The sequence below is a fragment of the Podarcis raffonei genome, chromosome 17 (genome assembly GCF_027172205.1).
Source record: "Podarcis raffonei isolate rPodRaf1 chromosome 17, rPodRaf1.pri, whole genome shotgun sequence".
In the NCBI taxonomy this organism is placed as follows: domain Eukaryota; kingdom Metazoa; phylum Chordata; class Lepidosauria; order Squamata; family Lacertidae; genus Podarcis; species Podarcis raffonei.
Window position 1 is genome coordinate 27468772 of NC_070618.1, and position 18473 is coordinate 27487244.

Genomic DNA, 18473 nt, shown 5'->3' on the forward strand with positions numbered 1-18473 from the left:
ATGTTTGGAATGACAGCTTCATGGTGATCCAAAACATCAGGTGGCAGAATCTGCTCTGAAGGTTCAAGTCTCTTCAAAAGGTGTTTCTGTTTAAGGCAGCTGCTCATTTGTCCTCAAAGCCTTCTATGATTCGTAACTTATGGTTCAGTTTGCACATTCATACTCTGCCTTTCCTCAAACAAACTTAGGATGGCATAGCTGGTCCTCAACTCTCTCAGTACTATCTCCACACTATCCTGGAAGTAGGTTAGGGCTAAATACAGCAATTGCCCCAAAGTTCCCAACTGAGCTTCCATGCTGGGTGGGGTAATAATAATAATAATAATAATAATAATAATAATAATAATAATAATAATAATTTATTATTTATACCCTCCCATCAGGCTGAGTTTCCCCAGCCACTCTGGGTGGCTTCCAACAGAATATTAAAATACAACAGTCTATTAAACATTAAAAGCTTCCCTAGAAGAAGAAGAGGAGGAGGAGGAGTTTGGATTTGATATCCCGCTTTATCACTACCCTAAGGAGTTTCAAAGTGGCTAACATTCTGCTTTCCCTTCCTCCCCCACAACAAACACTCTGTGAGGTGAGTGGGGCTGAGAGACTACAGAGAAGTGTAACTAGCTCAAGGTCACCCAGCAGCTGCAGGGGGAGGAGTGGAGACGCGAACCCAGTTCACCAGATTACGAGTTCACCACTCTTAACCACTACACCACACTGGCACCCTAGAGGTGCAATGGACTGCCCCTCCCCCTGTTCCACTACCACCGGCTCCAGAGGTGAGGTCTGGGCTTCCTTTGAACTTATCCAATGGGAGAAGTTTAAAGGAGCTGCCATCCAGCGCCGGCAGCCAAGGGAGGAACAAGCCACATCAGCCTTCAGTGGTACGAGGGCCTGGTGGTATATTGCGAGTGAAACCGCCGTGGCTCCTGAGTCCCTCTGCCACCAGCTCCTGGCTGCAGATGGCTTCTCCTTCGGTGCTCTGGGTGGCAGAGGGACTTAGGAGCAGCAGCGGTTTTACTCGCAATATGCCACCGGGTGAAACCGCCATCATGCTCTGGCCCTCTTACTGGTCCTGGGTGATGCCTAGTCTTTGCTGAGTAGAACACCTCTTCTGTCTGCTAGGTACTTATTCAGTCGACAGAGCACAAGAGTCAGGGTTATGGGCTCAAGGTCTATGTTGGACAGAAGATTACAGTGTTGCGCCCATAACCTTGTTGTCGGCATGCATAGGGCTGGGAGGCCAGCTGGCAAGCTCCAGCTCGGATGTCTCCTTCCATCGGCCTGTGCTCTGATGTAAATCAGTGACCCGGGCTTCAAAGCCAGGGCACACTATTAGCAGATAGAACTATGCACAAAGAATAGGTGTGAGGCTGGTGGAAGCATACTACAACTACAGATTTATTAATCATAAATCAAGACAAAGAAACATGTCGTCTCTCTCTCATGTTGTCTCAGAGAGAACAGCTAAAAGGCAAAGCTATACACAACGGAAGTTCCCTGGATACTGTGCTGAAATGTAAACAGACATGTGACATGTAACAATCCCATGTCTGTTCCTTAAGGTGGGATGGAGATGTCAACATCGGTTGCCCTAGATCAGGCTTCCTCAAACTCAGCCCTCCAGATGTTTTGAGACTACAGTTCCCATCATCCCTGACCACTGGTCCTGCTAGCTAGGGATGATGGGAGTTGTAGGCCCTCAGGAGAGCTGAGTTTGAGGAAGCCTGCCCTAGATGACCCTGGTGGGTCTCTTCTATGATTCTAACTCTGCCCAGCCCTTGTCACTCCAAGGCTGCATGGCAAAGGGAGCTGAGAGAACTCTATTACAGTCCCTATCACTGGCTTTATCAGTAAGACAGATGAGCCTTGAATACGTGTACCAGTAATTAAGAATAAGGCCAACTCATGTGCAGTGTGCCTTTCCTTTATCAACAGCAACTGCAGCCTGTCCCCACACACTCAGGAACGGCGTCTATAAGATCTTCAAAACAAAGGATTTCTGAGTAAAACTAAACAACAGCAAATAAAGAGTTTCCCATCCACTTTATATTCCGCATTAAACCAGATTACTGTCTTGGACTCCTCTGGGAGGAAAGGTAGAATGAAAAAAGTAGAAAGATTGAAATTCTGTAGTCTAACTATAATTCCCCGTGGCTTTTGTCTCACTTCTATGGGGATGAGGTAGACATTCTTGATATAAGCAGAGGCTAGGTCCCAAGGACCGACTACCGAGCAATATTATTTCCATTTTTTCCTCCACTTTACTGTTAGGTATAGCAAGGAAACTGAAAAATATGACATGAAAACGGGGAAAAACACATTAGAATATAGGTTCATTCAAGCAGCTTATAAGAAAAGGAATGGGATAAAGATTAAAATGAGTTTCATAATTGAAGTTACTTCTATTAATACAATTCAAGTTTAGTTTATGCTTCTTTTAGAAGATTAACTAAAATAAGTCCTTAGGGAACTGCTAGAGGAATCAGGAATCACACAGGCTTTTTAAACAACTAGAGTTGCAATATTATTAGAAAGACGTGTGGAGCTTCCTGCAGCCAATCAGAAGCCGCGCTTTGGTTTCTGAACATTTTGGAAGTCAAACGGACTTCCGGAACACATTCAGTTTGACCTCCAAGGTATGATGGTAACAACAACAATAAATGCATTGTGTTCTGCTTTGCTGCTTACAGTGAGTGCTTGCACTAATACAACACACTACAGTCCAATAATAATACAGGAGAGAAAGAGAAACAAGAACAAGAGAAACACAGAGACAAGAAATAATAATAAAACAGAGAGCATTATTGCTGATTTAATATAGGTAAAATAAAGGTAAAGGACCCCTGGATGGTTAAGTCCAGTTAAATTCAACTATGGGGTATGACACTCATCCACAGACAGCTTTCTGGGTCATGTGCCCAGCATGACTAAACTGCTTCTGGTGCAAAGGGACACCGTGACGAGTGCCAGAGCACATGGAAACACCGTTTACTTTCCTGCCACAGCAGTACCTACTTATCTTCTTGCACTGGCGTGCTTTCAAACTGCTAGGTCGGCAGGAGCTGGGACAGAGCAACGGGAGCTCACGCCATCGTGGGGATTCGAACCGCCAACCTTTCGATCAGCAACCCCAAGAGGCTCAGTGGTTTAGACCACAGTGTTACCCGCTCCCTTTATTTAATATAAGCAGCCTATAAGCTGCTTATAAAAAAAAATCACCGGAGACAGACAAAAGATAAAACACTCATAAAACAAAAGAAAATCAATGAATGAGATCTAGAACTATTCTAAATGGAAGGACTAATGGATAGCCCTGCTTCTAATACAAGCAAGTAACACATAAACTAAAAAAATAAAAATAAAACAAGCAAACAACAGTTCTATTAAGTCAATATGGGGGTGGAGGGATGTAAAGGGAAGACTTAACGACTTGGCAAAGGTGGGTACTAAGGGACTGGGTTTATGGATCCTGGGTGTAACATGCTGCAACTTAGAAAAGCTTCTGAAACAGCAATGGAAGTTAAGAATGAAAGTACATGATAACGAGAAAATGTGCATGGGCACACACAAATACAGATCCATCAAGCAGTTCCTCTTGGAACCTCATAATTATTCTTGAATTTCATCCACCACCAACATCACCTCTGTCTCCACTGAGTGAACCATAAACCTCATGGTTCAGGCACTTCCCAGAGGTGCCATGATGGCCCAAAACCATGGATCTAAGGCCACAGGTCTTTATAGATCCGCACAAGTCATGAGGAGAGCATTGCCAAAGATCTGCACTGGATCAAAAATATCAGAAAGCAGGGTGTAGCAAAACTATCCTTATCATTTGACAGAATATTCCAATCAGTTTACCAATGATTTACATGCACATTATGTTAATTGAGCCTGGATTTCTACGTTATGAGTCAACACGTTAAGTTCTCCTTCTTAAGTTATTCTCAACTAACCTTCATCACCGGAGTCACTCTCTGAAGCTTCTTCCATATACATGTTTAATTATTTAGTACTCCTAGATGACACACAAAAATCTGGAAATATTCTCCGTTATAGTATCTATCTTGGAGGAAACTGGTTGTTTGGTTTTCTTTAGGAGCAGCAGATACAGCGGCCTAAACGTCCTAGTTCACTGGGATGAAAACAAAAGTCTTCCAACAATATAGCCAAGGATAAAAAGGAAGGTCCACCACACTGTACCATCCAAAGTCACCAGAGGATATATAAAAAATGTGATTAAGAAAAACAACAGAAACGCTCCATTGTTAAATAAAGAGTTTCTCAGTGTTATCATCTCTCTTTCGGCCCTAGATTACTTTAAGGGAGGGGGACAAGAGCAACCTGAAGCACTGCTGTGAAGCACATAATAGTATGCAAATGAACAAAGCTCATTGTATGATGAACGCATGATGTAGCTTTTATGTCACAAAATCTGGCCAGCTAACCTTTAAGACCCGGCTACTTTGACAAAGAAATATACTAGATAGATTGAAAGCAGAGCGTTTCCCAGTCGTCCCGGTTTCTGCTTTGATCCCGGTATGTCCCGCTTTTCCTTAGGACGCTTTTCCTATTTTCAACCGAAAAATGTTGGAGGGTATGGAGTTATGTGACCCCCCGAGCCAAGGAGATAAGTAATTATACAGCCCTTAGAAGACATCTGAAGGCAGCCCTGTATAGGGAAGGTTTTTAAATGTTTAATTATGCTTTTATATGTGTTGGAAGCCGCCCAAAGTGGCTGGGACAAGCCAGTCAGATGGACGAGGTCTAAATTGTTGTTGTTGAATAGAATGTTGGAGGGTATGAGCCCTGAGTGCTCACCGGAAGGACAGATCCTGAAGCTGAGCTGAGGCTCCAATACTTCGGCCACCTCATGAGAAGAGAAGACTCCCTGGAAAAGACCCTGATGTTGGGAAAGATGGAGGGCACAAGGAGAAGGGGACGGCAGAGGACGATATGGTTGGATAGTGTTCTCGAAGCTACCAGCATGAGTTTGACCAAACTGTGGGAGGCAGTGGAAGACTTCCTGGCGTGATCTGGTCCATGGGGTCACGAAGAGTCGGACACGACTAAATGACTCAACAACAGCAACAACAACTATTACTTAAACTAAGAGGGTAAGCCCAAAAGAAATGAGAGTAGAATAAATCAAGCTTTTTACACAAGGGCCAGGAAGCAGGTTCTCTGCTAGTAAAGTCGGTGAGCTTCTCCTGAGGTGGTTTTATTCTAAATGGCCAACCATCTTACTCAGAATATACTAAGGGCCGTAATCAGTGAGTTTCATTTTCCCCTCCATTAGCGGTCTCATTGTATTGCTGTGTGTGCGTTAATTGTAGGTTTTGAACTTTTTCCAAATTAACATTCCCAAAAAAAAGAAAGAAAGAAAAGAAAACCATACAATTTTTGAACAGAAACAAACTTTTCACAACATGGGTACAGCGCATATGCGCAGGGGATCAGAAATGCCCTGTTTTACCACCTCTCTTGTCTTTGTGCAAACAGAGAAGGGGAGCCAAATCAAGATCTTCCACACAAGGGTATCAAAAAATGGGTGCCTTTTAGCAAAGTGAAGAGAATATATAATGTGAAGTGAGGGGAGGCAACATGCAAGATGAACACTATGGCTGCCCTGGCTCATTATTCCAGAAAACTCTGGTTAGAGGATGGCACAGAAATACTGTTGGAAATAAATGGATTAAGTGTCAGTAAAATCATCTTGAATTTCAAAGTTCTCTGCTTGAAATACTTAAAAGGCATAAAGGAGAGCTGGAAGAACACAACAAGAACTTGAAAAAAAAATAGATGCAAGAACAAGTTGCTTTATTAGCCGACTTGAAAAAATAGATGCTTTAAACTAAAGCAAGAAAAGTACTGTTTACATGTTTCTGTAATATAGTTTCAAACATTTGTGTAAATTGTTAAGTTAGTTTCCTTTTATCTTTTCTGAAAAACTAACTGAAACCATGAAAAATGGATGCACCTGGCATTTATAAATATTTTGAACCAACGTTTCTAAAAACCATTTAATCACATCTTGCATCTTTTGCATATAAGGAGTGTTTGAAGGCAAAAAATCTGCTTTTTGATTTACAGTTTAAAAAAAGGGTGAGATGCAACAGAAAGACTAAGGCAAACTACTACACAAAACGCAGCAAATTTCCACGGATCTCCGCTCGTCTAATATATGGGCTTCCCCTTGCAAATTATTCTCAGAGGACAATAGTTAGAGTCTCCTGCATTCTCTGGGATGCAAAGCCTTATTCCTGCCTCATAAAAAATCCCCCTTTCCTCCCCTCCCCACAGAGCGCTGGCTCCTTGTTTGAAATACCCCGTCCGCACCACACTAGGGACCATCACAGTTGCTGAGTAACATTCCTTACATGCCCCTCGTTAAAGGGACATTAATGACTGCAATCAGTCCAATTCCACTTCCTTGCCCAATGATTTAATTTCCTGTGCAGTATTGCTTTCAGCTCCCTTTGAAAATTCTCCCAGCCAGCATTCTTTCCCTTTCAGACCTCTGTTCTCTATTATGTAACAGAAGGACCCATACCAGGCAGGTCACAGGCAACCTACAAGTTGTAGCAAATTGTGCCTCGCTGCATTTCTCTGGTGTCTTGCTGAAACGGAAAGGTATAAACTTTGTTTAGAATCTACTGGCCATCCTTCCTCGATAGCCAAACACTTAGGATCAGAAGCGAGTTAAGAGAATGGCAGAAAAAAGAAGGTGGATCTGGAAGTCGAAAACTCCCATTGCTAAGAGGGTCCTTAGCAATTCCAAGTACAGTGGTACCTCGCAAGACGAATGCCTCGCAAGACGGAAAACTCGCAAGAAGAAAGAGTTTTCCGTTTTTCGAGGTGCTTCGCCAGACGAATTTCCCTATGGGCTTGCTTTGCAAGAAGAAAGCCCATAGGGAAATCTCCGGGGACCTCTTTTAAAATGCTGGCGGTCGGGAGCAAAGACTTTCGCCCACCGCCCGCCTTCAGAAGAGGTCCTGGACCTCTTCTGAAGGCCGGCGGGGGGGCAAAAGTCTTTGCTCCCCCCGCCTGCCTTCCCGGGATAGTGGAGAAGCGCAGCGCGTTTCTCCCCTATCCCGACGGCTTTTGAAGGCAGGCGGGGGGGAGCAAAGACTTTCGCCCTCCGCCGGCCTTCAGAAGAGGTCCTGGACCTCGTCTGAAGGCCAGCGGGGGGCAAAAGTCTTTGCTCCCCCCCGCCTGCCTTCCCGGGACAGCGGAGACTTCTCTGCTGTCCCGGGCGATCTTAAAATGCTGGCGGGCGGCAGCGAAGCCTTCGCTGCCGCCCGCCAGCATTTTAAAATCGCCCCAGGACAGAGGAGGATTCGCTGCCGCCCGCCAGCATTTTAAAATCGCCCCGGGACAGAGGAGGATTCGCTGCCGCCCGCCAGCATTTTAAAATTGCCCCGGGACAGCGGAGAAGTCTCCGCTGTCCCGGGGGCTTTTAAAATGCTGGGGGTCGGCAGCAAAGCCCTCCTGTCCCTGGAGCTTGCGGGGCGGGAGGTGGGGAGAAGGGCTTTTCTTGGTTACCTACCATTTTTTTAATTATTATTTAAGGAGAATCAGGAGAATCTTTCTTTGCATCAGCCACTAGCCATAGCAATAAAATAAAAGACTGAAGACAGAAGTAAAAACTTAGCTATGCAGAATACATTTTGGAAGTATAATAGATCTTATTCTAATTGCCCCCACTAAAAACCTTGCAGTTTTTGCTGTCACCTGATCATCTTGATCTGCTAAAGGAAAGGACACAGTAGTATCTTCTGCTTTAAAAGCATATTCAAGGGCTCAGCTTTTCCTTTAGAAACTCCTTTTGTACACGTTGATAGTATCTTTGTAATCTGGCTAGTGGCAAAGGAAGTTTGGAACAATACAAAACAGCACCAACTCCATCCATCCATCCAATGTATGTAAACTAGCACCGTTAAACATGTACCCATGCCTCTCCTGATGTTCTCCTTTGTCACCAACTTCAACAATATAATCACAGATTTGTGCAGTTAACTCAGTGATGCTTACATTTACTTATGTTGGCATCCCAGACATCCAAAATACTGCTAGAAAAAGCCTCCAGGGCTACCTTTGAAGGTGACCCGGAAACTACAATTAATCCAGAATGCGGCAGCTAGACTGGTGACTGGGAGCGGCCGCCGAGACCATATAACACCGGTCTTGAAAGACCTACACTGGCTCCCAGTATGTTTCCGAGCACAATTCAAAGTGTTGGTGCTGACTTTTAAAGCCCTAAATGGCCTCAGCCCGGAATACCTGAAGGAGCGTCTCCACCCCCATCGTTCTGCCCGGACGCTAAGGTCCAGTGCCGAGGGCTTTCTGGCGATTCCCTCCCTGCAAGAAGCCAAGTTACAGGGAACCAGGCAGAGGGCCTTCTCGGTAGTGGCACCCGCCCTGTGGAACGCCCTCCCACCAGATGTCAAAAAGAAAAATAACTACCAAACTTTTAGAAGACATCTAAAGGCAGCCCTGTTTAGTGTTTTGTTGGAAGCCGCCCAGAGTGGCTGGGGGGACCCAGACAGATGGGTGGGGTATAAATAATAAATTATTGTTATTATTATTATTATTATTATTATTATTATTATTAGCCCTCTGAATCAAATGGATCTGGAGCAACTACCTGTAGCTCAAAGAACCCACTAACCTAAAAAAGCATCTTCTTTTGCAGGATATTATTTGAGTGTTATCCACAATGATAAGCAAAATGCAACCAAGGATGATCACGTTCTTTTGGTTGTTACACCATCGCTCAGCATTTCCAGCATTTTAATTTGCGGTTAAAGGTGAAACTACACTGTGGTGTCAAGCCACCTCCATACCTCACAAGGTTGTTGTGGAGATTAAATGAGGAGGAGGAGAATCATATCTCACCTTAAGGTCTCTGGAGAAAAGGTGGTCCATAATGCAATAAACAGAAGCAGTGAAGGAAGTGAAGGAAGGCTTGCTAATCTCAATGTATTGTTTATTTAATACCTTGAAACAGATGTCTGCAAGTCTTCTTTCATTGCTTTTGGCCAGTCTCAAAACCCAAGCAACTAAACCGCAAATGAACCAACTATCAATTGTTCTACTGCTACTACTTATCCTAAGGAAACAATCTGTTTCAAAAGCAGACTGACTGGCCAGAACTTGCAGTCCTGAAATGTACTATATATTCTAGAAGTCAAACACCCTGGGTATCCCATGAACAACAAAAAGTCTCAGAAAACCAGGTGCATGATAGTATAATTTAGATGTGTTTTAAATGCAGAAATCTTTTCACTGGAAAATAAAGCCAATCCTAGGACTTGGATATACAAAATGAATACAGTGGTACCTTGGTTCTTGAACTTAGTCCGTTCCGGGAGTTCGTTTGACTCCTGGAAGCATTCGAAAACCAAGGTGTGGCTTCTGATTGGCTGCAGGAGCTTCCTGCACTCAGTCGGAAGCTGCGCCAGACGTTCGGCTTCTGGAAAACGTTTGCAAACCGGAACACTTACTTCCAGGTTTGCGGCGTTTGGGAGTCTATTTGTTTGGGAGCCAAGCCGTTCAACAACCAAGGTGCCACTGTATTCCAAGGCCTTAATTTCAAGGATTGTCCTTAAAACTTTTATCTATGCTTCAAATTAATTAAAAAATTTCTCTTGCACTTTATAAAGCAGGGTGTCATATTCCAGGGAATTCTGCTTATCCTCAGCCTTCTCAGGACTTCTGCCTGTGATCTGGTCCCCTGAGAACCAAGGTAACAACAAACCATGGTTTAGCTTTTCAAAGATGAACCTGTATGAGCCTCATTGCACAACCCTCCCTAGGCTCCTCTGGTGATGAGGAGAAACTGAACTGGGAGACAGCAGGGGGTTAATTCTGAGAAGCGAAGGAGGAAGGTGGGTTTTCTGGGGGGGGGGATAGGACACATCTAGGGACGCAGGTGGCACTGTGGGTTAAACCACAGAGCCTGGGACTTGCCGATCAGGTCGGCGGTTCGAATTCCCGTGACGGGGTGAGCTCCCGTTGCTCGGTCCCTGCTCCTGCCAACCTAGCAGTTCAAAAGCACGTCAAAGGGCAAGTAGATAAATAGGTACCACTCCGGCGGGAAGGTAAACGGCATTTCTGTGCGCTGCTCTGGTTCGCCAAAGTGGCTTAGTCATACTGGCCACATGACCCGGAAGCTGTACGCCGGCTCCCTCGGCCAATAAAGTGAGATGAGCACAGCACAGAGTCGGCCACAACTGGACCTAATGGTCAGGGGTACCTTTACCTTTACTTTTAGAACACATCTGGATAGTCCGTAACTTTGGGCTTTACACAATAACTACCGGATACACATTGAATGCTGAAGACCTAAATACTAAAAGTATTTTATGAATCTTTTAGCAAAAGCTTCTTCTTTAAACCAGTTGCATAATTTTTGAGCCATTTTTAGCATATTAAAGATTTTTTTCAGGTGAGGCAATATGGAAGGTTCTAAGCTGTTAGTAAAGCTGTCTTCGCCTAGGCAATATCCAAACATGACAGGAATGTTTTTGCCCACCTATGAGCAGAGCTGCCACACACAAAACCTATTTCTACTGCTCCCTCTCTTGAAATCGTGTGCAAAGGAAGTGTGAAGATGGATTGGATGAGCCTTTAGTGCTTGTATCAAATACTAATGTTCCCTGCTGAGAACTTGCATGATTCTGTCCAAGAATTAGCTCTGTTCTAGGAAAATTAAAGGCATTTTTTTAATGTAATGAAGTGGTACCTAATGAGAGGAAAACCAGTGTACCTGGTGTAAATAACACAAGAGGAGTAGAATATTTTCCCCAATATGAAGAGAGGAGGAGGAGAAAACATGTCACGTCATGATGAAATAATTCACAATCTTTCTCTTCTCTCACCTTCTCTTTCTTTAGGTTTCCCCCTTCCCTTGTCTTTTATCCTTTCTGCCTCTGTTCTTTCTTAAACTAAGTAGCTGTTTTATATCAGTATATTAGAAAAAGAGACTTTGTATTTTTGTATATCTCTGAACAAGAATCAATAAATAAATTTACACCCCCCCAAAGTAATTATGAAATAACAGTAAAAAGAGCAAAATAGACATTGACAGCATCTAGACATTGACACTGGAATAGACATCTAGACATTGACACTGGAGTACCCAGCAAAATAGACATTGACACTGGAGAGCCAGTGTGGTGTAGTGGTTAAGAGCGATAGACTCGTAATCTGGGGAACCAGGTTCACTTCCCCACTCCACCACATGCAGCTGCTGGGTGACCTTGGGCCAGTCACACTTCTTTGAAGTCTCTCAGCCTCACTCACCTCACAGAGTGTTTGTTGTGGGGGAGGACGGGAAAGGAGAATGTTAGCTGCTTTGAGACTCCTTCGGTAGTGATAAAGCGGGATCCTCAAATCCAAACTCCTAATTCATGTGATGGGAAACTATATGTGATCAAATAGAAAGCTTAATATTTCAGTTCCCTCCTCCCAAGTCCCATGGCCCTATGGATATCAGTTAAAAGTTACTCATGATTCAGAGTGATGAAAAACTGGTGTAAACATGCAGGCAGGAAGAAAGGTAGGTAAATAGGTAGGTAGATGATAGATAGATAGATAGATAGATAGATAGATAGATAGTGTTGTGACGTGGGGTTTGTGATTTCAGCTCTCTTGACATAATATGCTGGAGACAGTTCTGTTAGTAACACTTCTTTATTAAAGCAAACAAGACTGAGAACTGAGGAGGGGAGAGCTACATTTATAGGGACAGGGAACTAGCTAGAAAGGATACATTTTGGAGGGAACAATATCAGTCCTGCCTTTTGAAGGAAACCAATAAGACAGAGGATCCAAATACAGCAGCTTAAATGAACCAATAGTAGCTGTACCCTCTGGAACCAAAAGGCAGTTACTTTACCCTAATGCAAATACAGACAATAATAATACAGATATAAAATCCTTTGACTCAATACACAACAGATAGATAGATAGATAGATAGATAGATAGATAGATAGACAGACAGACAGACAGACAGACAGACATGCATGCACGTTGGAAGAGAAGGAATGAGACATGCTGCCAGTTTATAAAAAGATATGCAGATCTCTGGGACATCAAGATTTAAATAGATTCCCTCAAGCACCAGAAGGGCTTAAAAGCCATAACAAAGGATAAACATACAACATAAACTTGTGCCACTAAGGAATAGCAGCAGCTTAGGGCTGACCCACACGTAGCTTTTGCCCTGCGCTTTCCAGGGACAGGACCGAGATTTAAAATCTCTCAGTGTTGGAGTGCTCTTTCTTTTGCCCCAGCCCTTCCTCACGAGAACCTGCTCTTTAAAGCTGGAGCGCAACAATTTTGTGGCTGCTGTTACCATCTGCAGTGATCATGCAGTTCCTAATTGAATAATAAATATATTGTCTAGTTTAGCCCCTAGCCACACACTTGGTCAGCAAGAGTCCACCTTAGCTCATTTTAAGAGACTGACAGGTGCCCTCAGGGTAGCAAAGCAAGAGAAGGTTGATACCTCCGGGTATAGGGCAGTATTAAATAAATAAGTAAAATAAAGGGGGCCCATGAATCTCCCAACCATGATTTGCCTGACAAATAAGGTTTGCTTGGGGAATATGGCTAGAGGCTTCTGCTTCCCCCAGAAGAAAACCAGTAGCACCCAAGGGATGACAGCAAACGCAAAGTGTCAAGGGCAAAACAAAAAACAACAATGCCAGAAAGAAATCCACAACAGACAGAATCCACCCCTTCTTAGCCTAATGGAGTCTGATGCCTAACTTTGTTTTTTTTATATAATATTTATTAAGTTTTACAAAAACATAAATACAGAACCACATAAGAAAGGGGAAAAAAAGATACATCAAAAAAGAAAAAGTAGGAATACATAAAAAAAATACAACTTACAAAGATGGTAATAAGAAAGCTACATTCAAAAAACAAAGAAAAAATAAGAAAAAATTAAAAACAATACCAATTTTCATAACTTTAAACTCCTTAACTTGTTTCTTTGACCTCCTCACACCTCCTCTTTTTGTATTCCCGTTTACATAATCAAGTCAGCAAATCCTTACCCTCTTTCCTTTACCCTTACTCTGTTTCTTAACATTTTATAGCTCTATAATTTCGTCTAATATCTATTCATTTTTACATATTCTTATTAATTTTGTTGTTAATACCACTTATTTTCAATCCAACATCATTTTAACATTCATTAATTTTACAATGTTTCTGCAAATAGTCTTTAAATTTCTTCCAATCTTCTTCCACCAACTCTTCTCCTGATGCCTAACTTTGGCTGGGTTGTGCCCGATTCCAAGAGACTTGGCATTTAAGAACAAACACAGCATGACTTAATTATCAAAACTCCATCAATGTGTAGCAAGCCTGCACTACTGTTCCTTCTTCTGCAAAAATTTGCTGCTTGCCAAAAGGATGTCAACACTTCTCCCCAAAGACGTATCAGCCCGGCTTGATACATTGCCAATGGAAAAAAAACATGCACAGAACAATGCAAGAAAAATCCTATTTAATATAATTCTACGTAAAGAGCTAGCTGGGATCAGATCTGTTACAGAAGTCTTTACTAGCTACAGAGTTGTCATGTTTAAATTAGTGCCAAAACTAATTTTATGTTTCACCTAAAACAACAACAGCAACCCTATAAAATGCCTAAAATGATTTTTTTATTCCACATTTATAAATGTTTGTCCATTTCCTTAAACAGCTTCAGCTGGCAAGACAGAAGAAATACTTTGGAGGTTTTTAAGCAGAGGTTGTATGGTCATCTGTCATGGATGCTTTAGCTGAGATTCTTCACTAATTTCTAACACTGCGCAGAACAGAATATGCAAGTATAGTTATCTAATGTGAAATAATTTCTCCTGAAAGAAATTTGTTCTGTTACAGTATATTCTTAAGAAAGTTGCATACGTCAAAGTTGTTCTGATTAGATGCATTCTAACTGCAGCCATCAATGCATTTCATTTTTGTGGGAAGCATTTTATTTTAATATATAAATCTTTTTAAAAAAAATAGCAAAAAACATTCACAAATTAAAAACTCAGAAGAAGAAAACATGCCAACAAACTAAGGGACTGCCACAACTGCTGCTTGAATTTTAATAGCCAAGTAATGCAAAACGCAAGAATTACCAACTGTGGAAGAATGGCAGATAAAAATGATGGACTATATGGAGTTGGCTGACCTTACTGGAAGAATCCGCGACCAGAAAGAAGAGGAATACCAAGTAGAGTGGAAGAAATTTAAAGACTGTTTGAATAAATATTGTAATATTAAAAATTAGAAATTGCTTGGAAGTACCAAATAGGCCTAGGATTAAATTAGGAGTTAATTAAATAAATGAGATCTAGAACTTTAAGAAAAGTTAAGAAATTGGATTTTAATTGAAATACTGTGTTTTAATAATGATATTAGAAAACTGCTACATTCAAATACAAGGAAATTCAGATGGGAGGGCCCAGAGGAAGTAAAAAATATATTTTAAGGTTAGATGTTTAAACGACTAATTAATTTGTGTTGTTTATTTGTTATGTGTTTGTTGTTATGTTTTTATCTTTTTCTTTTTGCCTATATTTGTGATTCTGTTTCTTTTTTGATGTTGTTGTAGTATGTGTTATATTTGTAAAAAACCTAATAAAAATTATTTTTAACAAACAAACAAACTAAGGGACGGGCACTGTTCCATCTTGTGTAAATAACTTGCAAAAGCAGCATTTCAACTTTCTAGTGAGGTGGTTAGACTTGTACCAGAAGACTGATGAGAGAAACAGAGAACTGATCCCACGGAAGCTGCACTCATTCCAATGATATTTGTGGAGGGAAGCAACCAATGGCAATGGTTACTGGGGGCAACATGGCAGATGGACTCCAGTGTTTGACATTCGCCAGGTGCGTTTTGCTACTGATGTGGGTCCAATTGTGACTACGTGGCGATCTCTAGGCACCAAGGTGGCAACTGACATCTCCACTGAACCAGCTGACTGGCATGCAGTTCTCCATCATCACATCAAGGAAAGCAAGTACAGGGCTGAGTGCCATAGATATCGGACTGTGGCCTTTCCAGAGGCCACCCAAATGGAACTCACCAACCACAGTTTGTCTTGAAATATTGCTTGCCCAGGTGTGTTGCCTGAAGGGCTCTCCAGGTCCTTTCCACACGTCCCGATTGCCATATCAATGAATCCCTAGGAGAACTTACTTCCAGTGTTCATGCTCTGCGTAAACTCTGTCTGAAACTATGTGTTGTTGTTTAGTCGTGTCCGACTCTTTGTGACCCCATGGACCAGGGCACGCCAGGTCAAACTCACGTTAGTCGCTTCGAGAACACTGTCCAACCATCTCATCCTCTGTCGTCCTCTTCTCCTTGTGCCCTCAATCTTTCCCAGCATCAGGGACTTTTCTAGGGAGTCTTCTCTTCTCGTGATGTGGCCAAAGTATTGGAGCCTCAGCTTCAGGATCTGTCCTTCCAGTGAGCACTCAGGGCTGATTTCCTTCAGAATGGAGAGGTTTAATCTTCTTGCCGTCCATGGGACTCTCAAGAGTCTCCTCCAGCACCATAATTCAAAAGCATCAATTCTTCGGCGATCAGCCTTCTTTATGGTCCAGCTCTCACTTCTATACATCACTACTGGGAAAACCATGGCTTGAACTATACAGACCTTTGTCGGCAAGGTGATGTCTCTGCTTAAATCTTGCTAATCCTCAGGGATGTGATACACCTTGACCTGCCAGAGCTACTGTAACCCCACCTCAGGTGTGATGTATTTCTGATGTTTTACCCTTGTGACATAGAAGTTTGTAAACTTGGGGGACTTTGAGTCCCTTAACGGGGGAGTTAGGCCATTAAAGGCACCCCTCCCTATTTTCTGGAATCAATTGTTACTTACTGAATTGCCTATGAATAAACCTTTTATCAATTTTACTATAAATTGCCTCTGATTTTGATGTCTACCTACATGTAGTGCCAGATTTATGTATAAGCTAAACAAGCTATAACTTAGGGCCGCACTCTCTTGGGCCCCCCTAAAAAACTTAAAGTAAAAAAAAACACTAGATGCACATTTCCAAAATATAAGATTAAAAACAAATAAAATAAAACTTACATACAGCAACAGTGTTTTGTGTTGTGTAGGCTTCTATTTGTTATGTGCAAATGGCTTTAGATACCCGTTAGGTCCATAAATTACCAGATAGCATATATTGAACACAAAAAACAGTGACCATTTGTTCACAAAGGACAGCTGGACATATAAAGGGCCCCATTACCTTCAGTAGCTTAAAGGTAAAGGTACCCCTGCCCGTACGGGCCAGTCATGTCCGACTCTAGGGTTGTGCGCTCATCTCACTTAAGAGGCCAGGAGCCAGCGCTGTCCGAAGACACTTCCGGGTCACGTGGCCAGCGTGACGAAGCCGCTCTGGCGAGCCAGCACCAACGCAGCACACGGAAACGCCGTTTACCTTCCCGCTATAAAGCGGTATCCCACTATAAAGCGGTACCTTCCCGCTATAAAGCGGTACCTATTTATCTATTTGCACTTAGGGGTGCTTTCGAACTGCTAGGTGGGCAGGAGCTGGGACCGAAAGACGGGAGCTCACCCCGCCGCGGGGATTCGAACCGCCGACCATACGATCGGCAAGTCCTAGGCACTGAGGTTTTACTCACAGCGTCCCAGTAGCTTAGGGCCTCATCAAACCTAAATCCAGCCCTGCCTACATGCTGTTTAATTATTGCAAGTAAATCAGATATTCGGTATTATAAAAATACTATGGCAGCTCCAAAATGTAAGCATGTGATCATTTTACTTTTTCTAATGAGACATTGCTTCATAAACTAATAATAGCATGAACGAGTATAATAACTGTCAAATTGGGCAGATTCAAAGTAGAATATAATGCTTAAACCCTGCTCAGGGTGTGAGTTGATGTGGGTACATCAATATCTCCCTTACGCTTCAGAGCTCACCGGAGAAAGGGGGAGATTCGAGTGCTAAGTCGTGACAATTTGTAAAGTAGTCAATCACTTCTCCCCACCTGATTTTGGCAGACTTCAGTGCTCTCATCCCAACTTTCTTGCTCCTACCATTGAAGTTAATGAATGCAAACTCCCTCTTCTTTGCTGTTCACCTTAGAAACCTGTAAACTAGTTAGCTCAAGATAAACTCGTAGGAGGGGTGGAGGAAATGCATTTGTAGGCAAAGAACGCAAAGTTTCCTAGTGCCACCTGTTCAAAGTGCCAGAAGGACACTGTGGGGCCCAAACTCTAGGTGCGATATTAGTCCTTGGCACCGCTACAGAAAAACATGTGACCAAATAGCTGTAATTTCCACATGTGACGGTATTTGTAAGACATTTTCCCCCCACCAGGTGCCAGCCTAATAAGGAGCTCATTTTACACATGCCGCTAAGCAGCTACTTCTTGGCAGAAACGTTTTAGCCACTATTCCCCGGACTACATTTCGACAGGAGGCTGGTGCCGTTTTCAATTACATCTTTCCTTGGCTCTGTGGGTTCCATTGGTTGTTCCCGTGCCCGCTCCAAAGGTTCTCCATTTATGTCAAACCTCTAAGAAAACTTCAAATTATGAAACATGAGATCCACATGGAAGAAGGACCGCCTGCATGATGGATTGAACTGTTCTGCTTTTCGCTATGCAGAAACCTATTTAGTCCAAGAACAACAGAATGTATTAGGACTGTTATGGAAAAATCAGTCATGCCAAAATGTTAATGATTTCACTTTTGTTCTTCAACAAGGAAGAGTTATCATTTAGTTTACTTGAAGACTGTTTTCAAAAGATCTGCTGGGTTATACTAGGGATTACTGGTTTGTTCTTGTTTTTTATTATGCATTTTGTGTTTGTGTTTTTATATTGTGATTTTATGTTGTAAACACCCTAGGACCTGCAGGTATAGGGCAATACAGTGGTACCTCGGGTTAAGTACTTAATTCGTTCCAGAGGCCAGTACTTAACCTGAAACTGTTCTTAACCTGAAGCACTATTTCTGGGTTAGTGGAGTGTGTGACCTGAAGCGTATATAACCCGAGGTAAGGTAAAGGTAAAGGTACCCCTGCCCGTACGGGCCAGTCTTGCCAGACTCTAGGGTTGTGCGCTCATCTCACTCTATAGGCCGGGAGCCAGCGTTGTCCGCAGACACTTCCGGGTCACGTGGCCAGCGTGACAAGCTGCATCTGGCGAGCCAGCGCAGCACACGGAACGCCGTTTACCTTCCCGCTGGTAAGCGGTCCCTATTTATCTACTTGCACCCGGGGGTGCTTTCGAACTGCTAGGTTGGCAGGCGCTGGGACCGAACGACGGGAGCGCACCCCACCGCGGGGATTCGAACCGCCGACCATGCGATCGGCAAGTCCTAGGCACTGAGGTTTTACCCACAGCGCCACCCGCGTCCCTAGGTACCACTGTATATAAAGTATAATCATCATCATCATCATC

At 42.9% G+C, this 18473-nt stretch overlaps 1 protein-coding gene across 5 annotated transcripts in view; it reads right to left on the minus strand.

The window, feature by feature from the left end:
- Positions 1–18473, minus strand: part of MLLT3 (MLLT3 super elongation complex subunit) — a 117677-nt gene that overhangs the window by 68431 nt on the left and 30773 nt on the right. The window contains exon 1 of one of the 5 annotated variants that reach the window (XM_053371820.1): positions 3960–4351. The exons of the other annotated variants lie outside the window; for them this stretch is intronic. Within the exon in view, the coding sequence (XP_053227795.1) occupies positions 3960–4002 (43 nt within the window). The 5' untranslated portion in view covers positions 4003–4351. Of the gene's footprint in view, positions 1–3959; positions 4352–18473 lie in introns of those variants that run through there. 5 annotated transcript variants of the gene reach the window in all.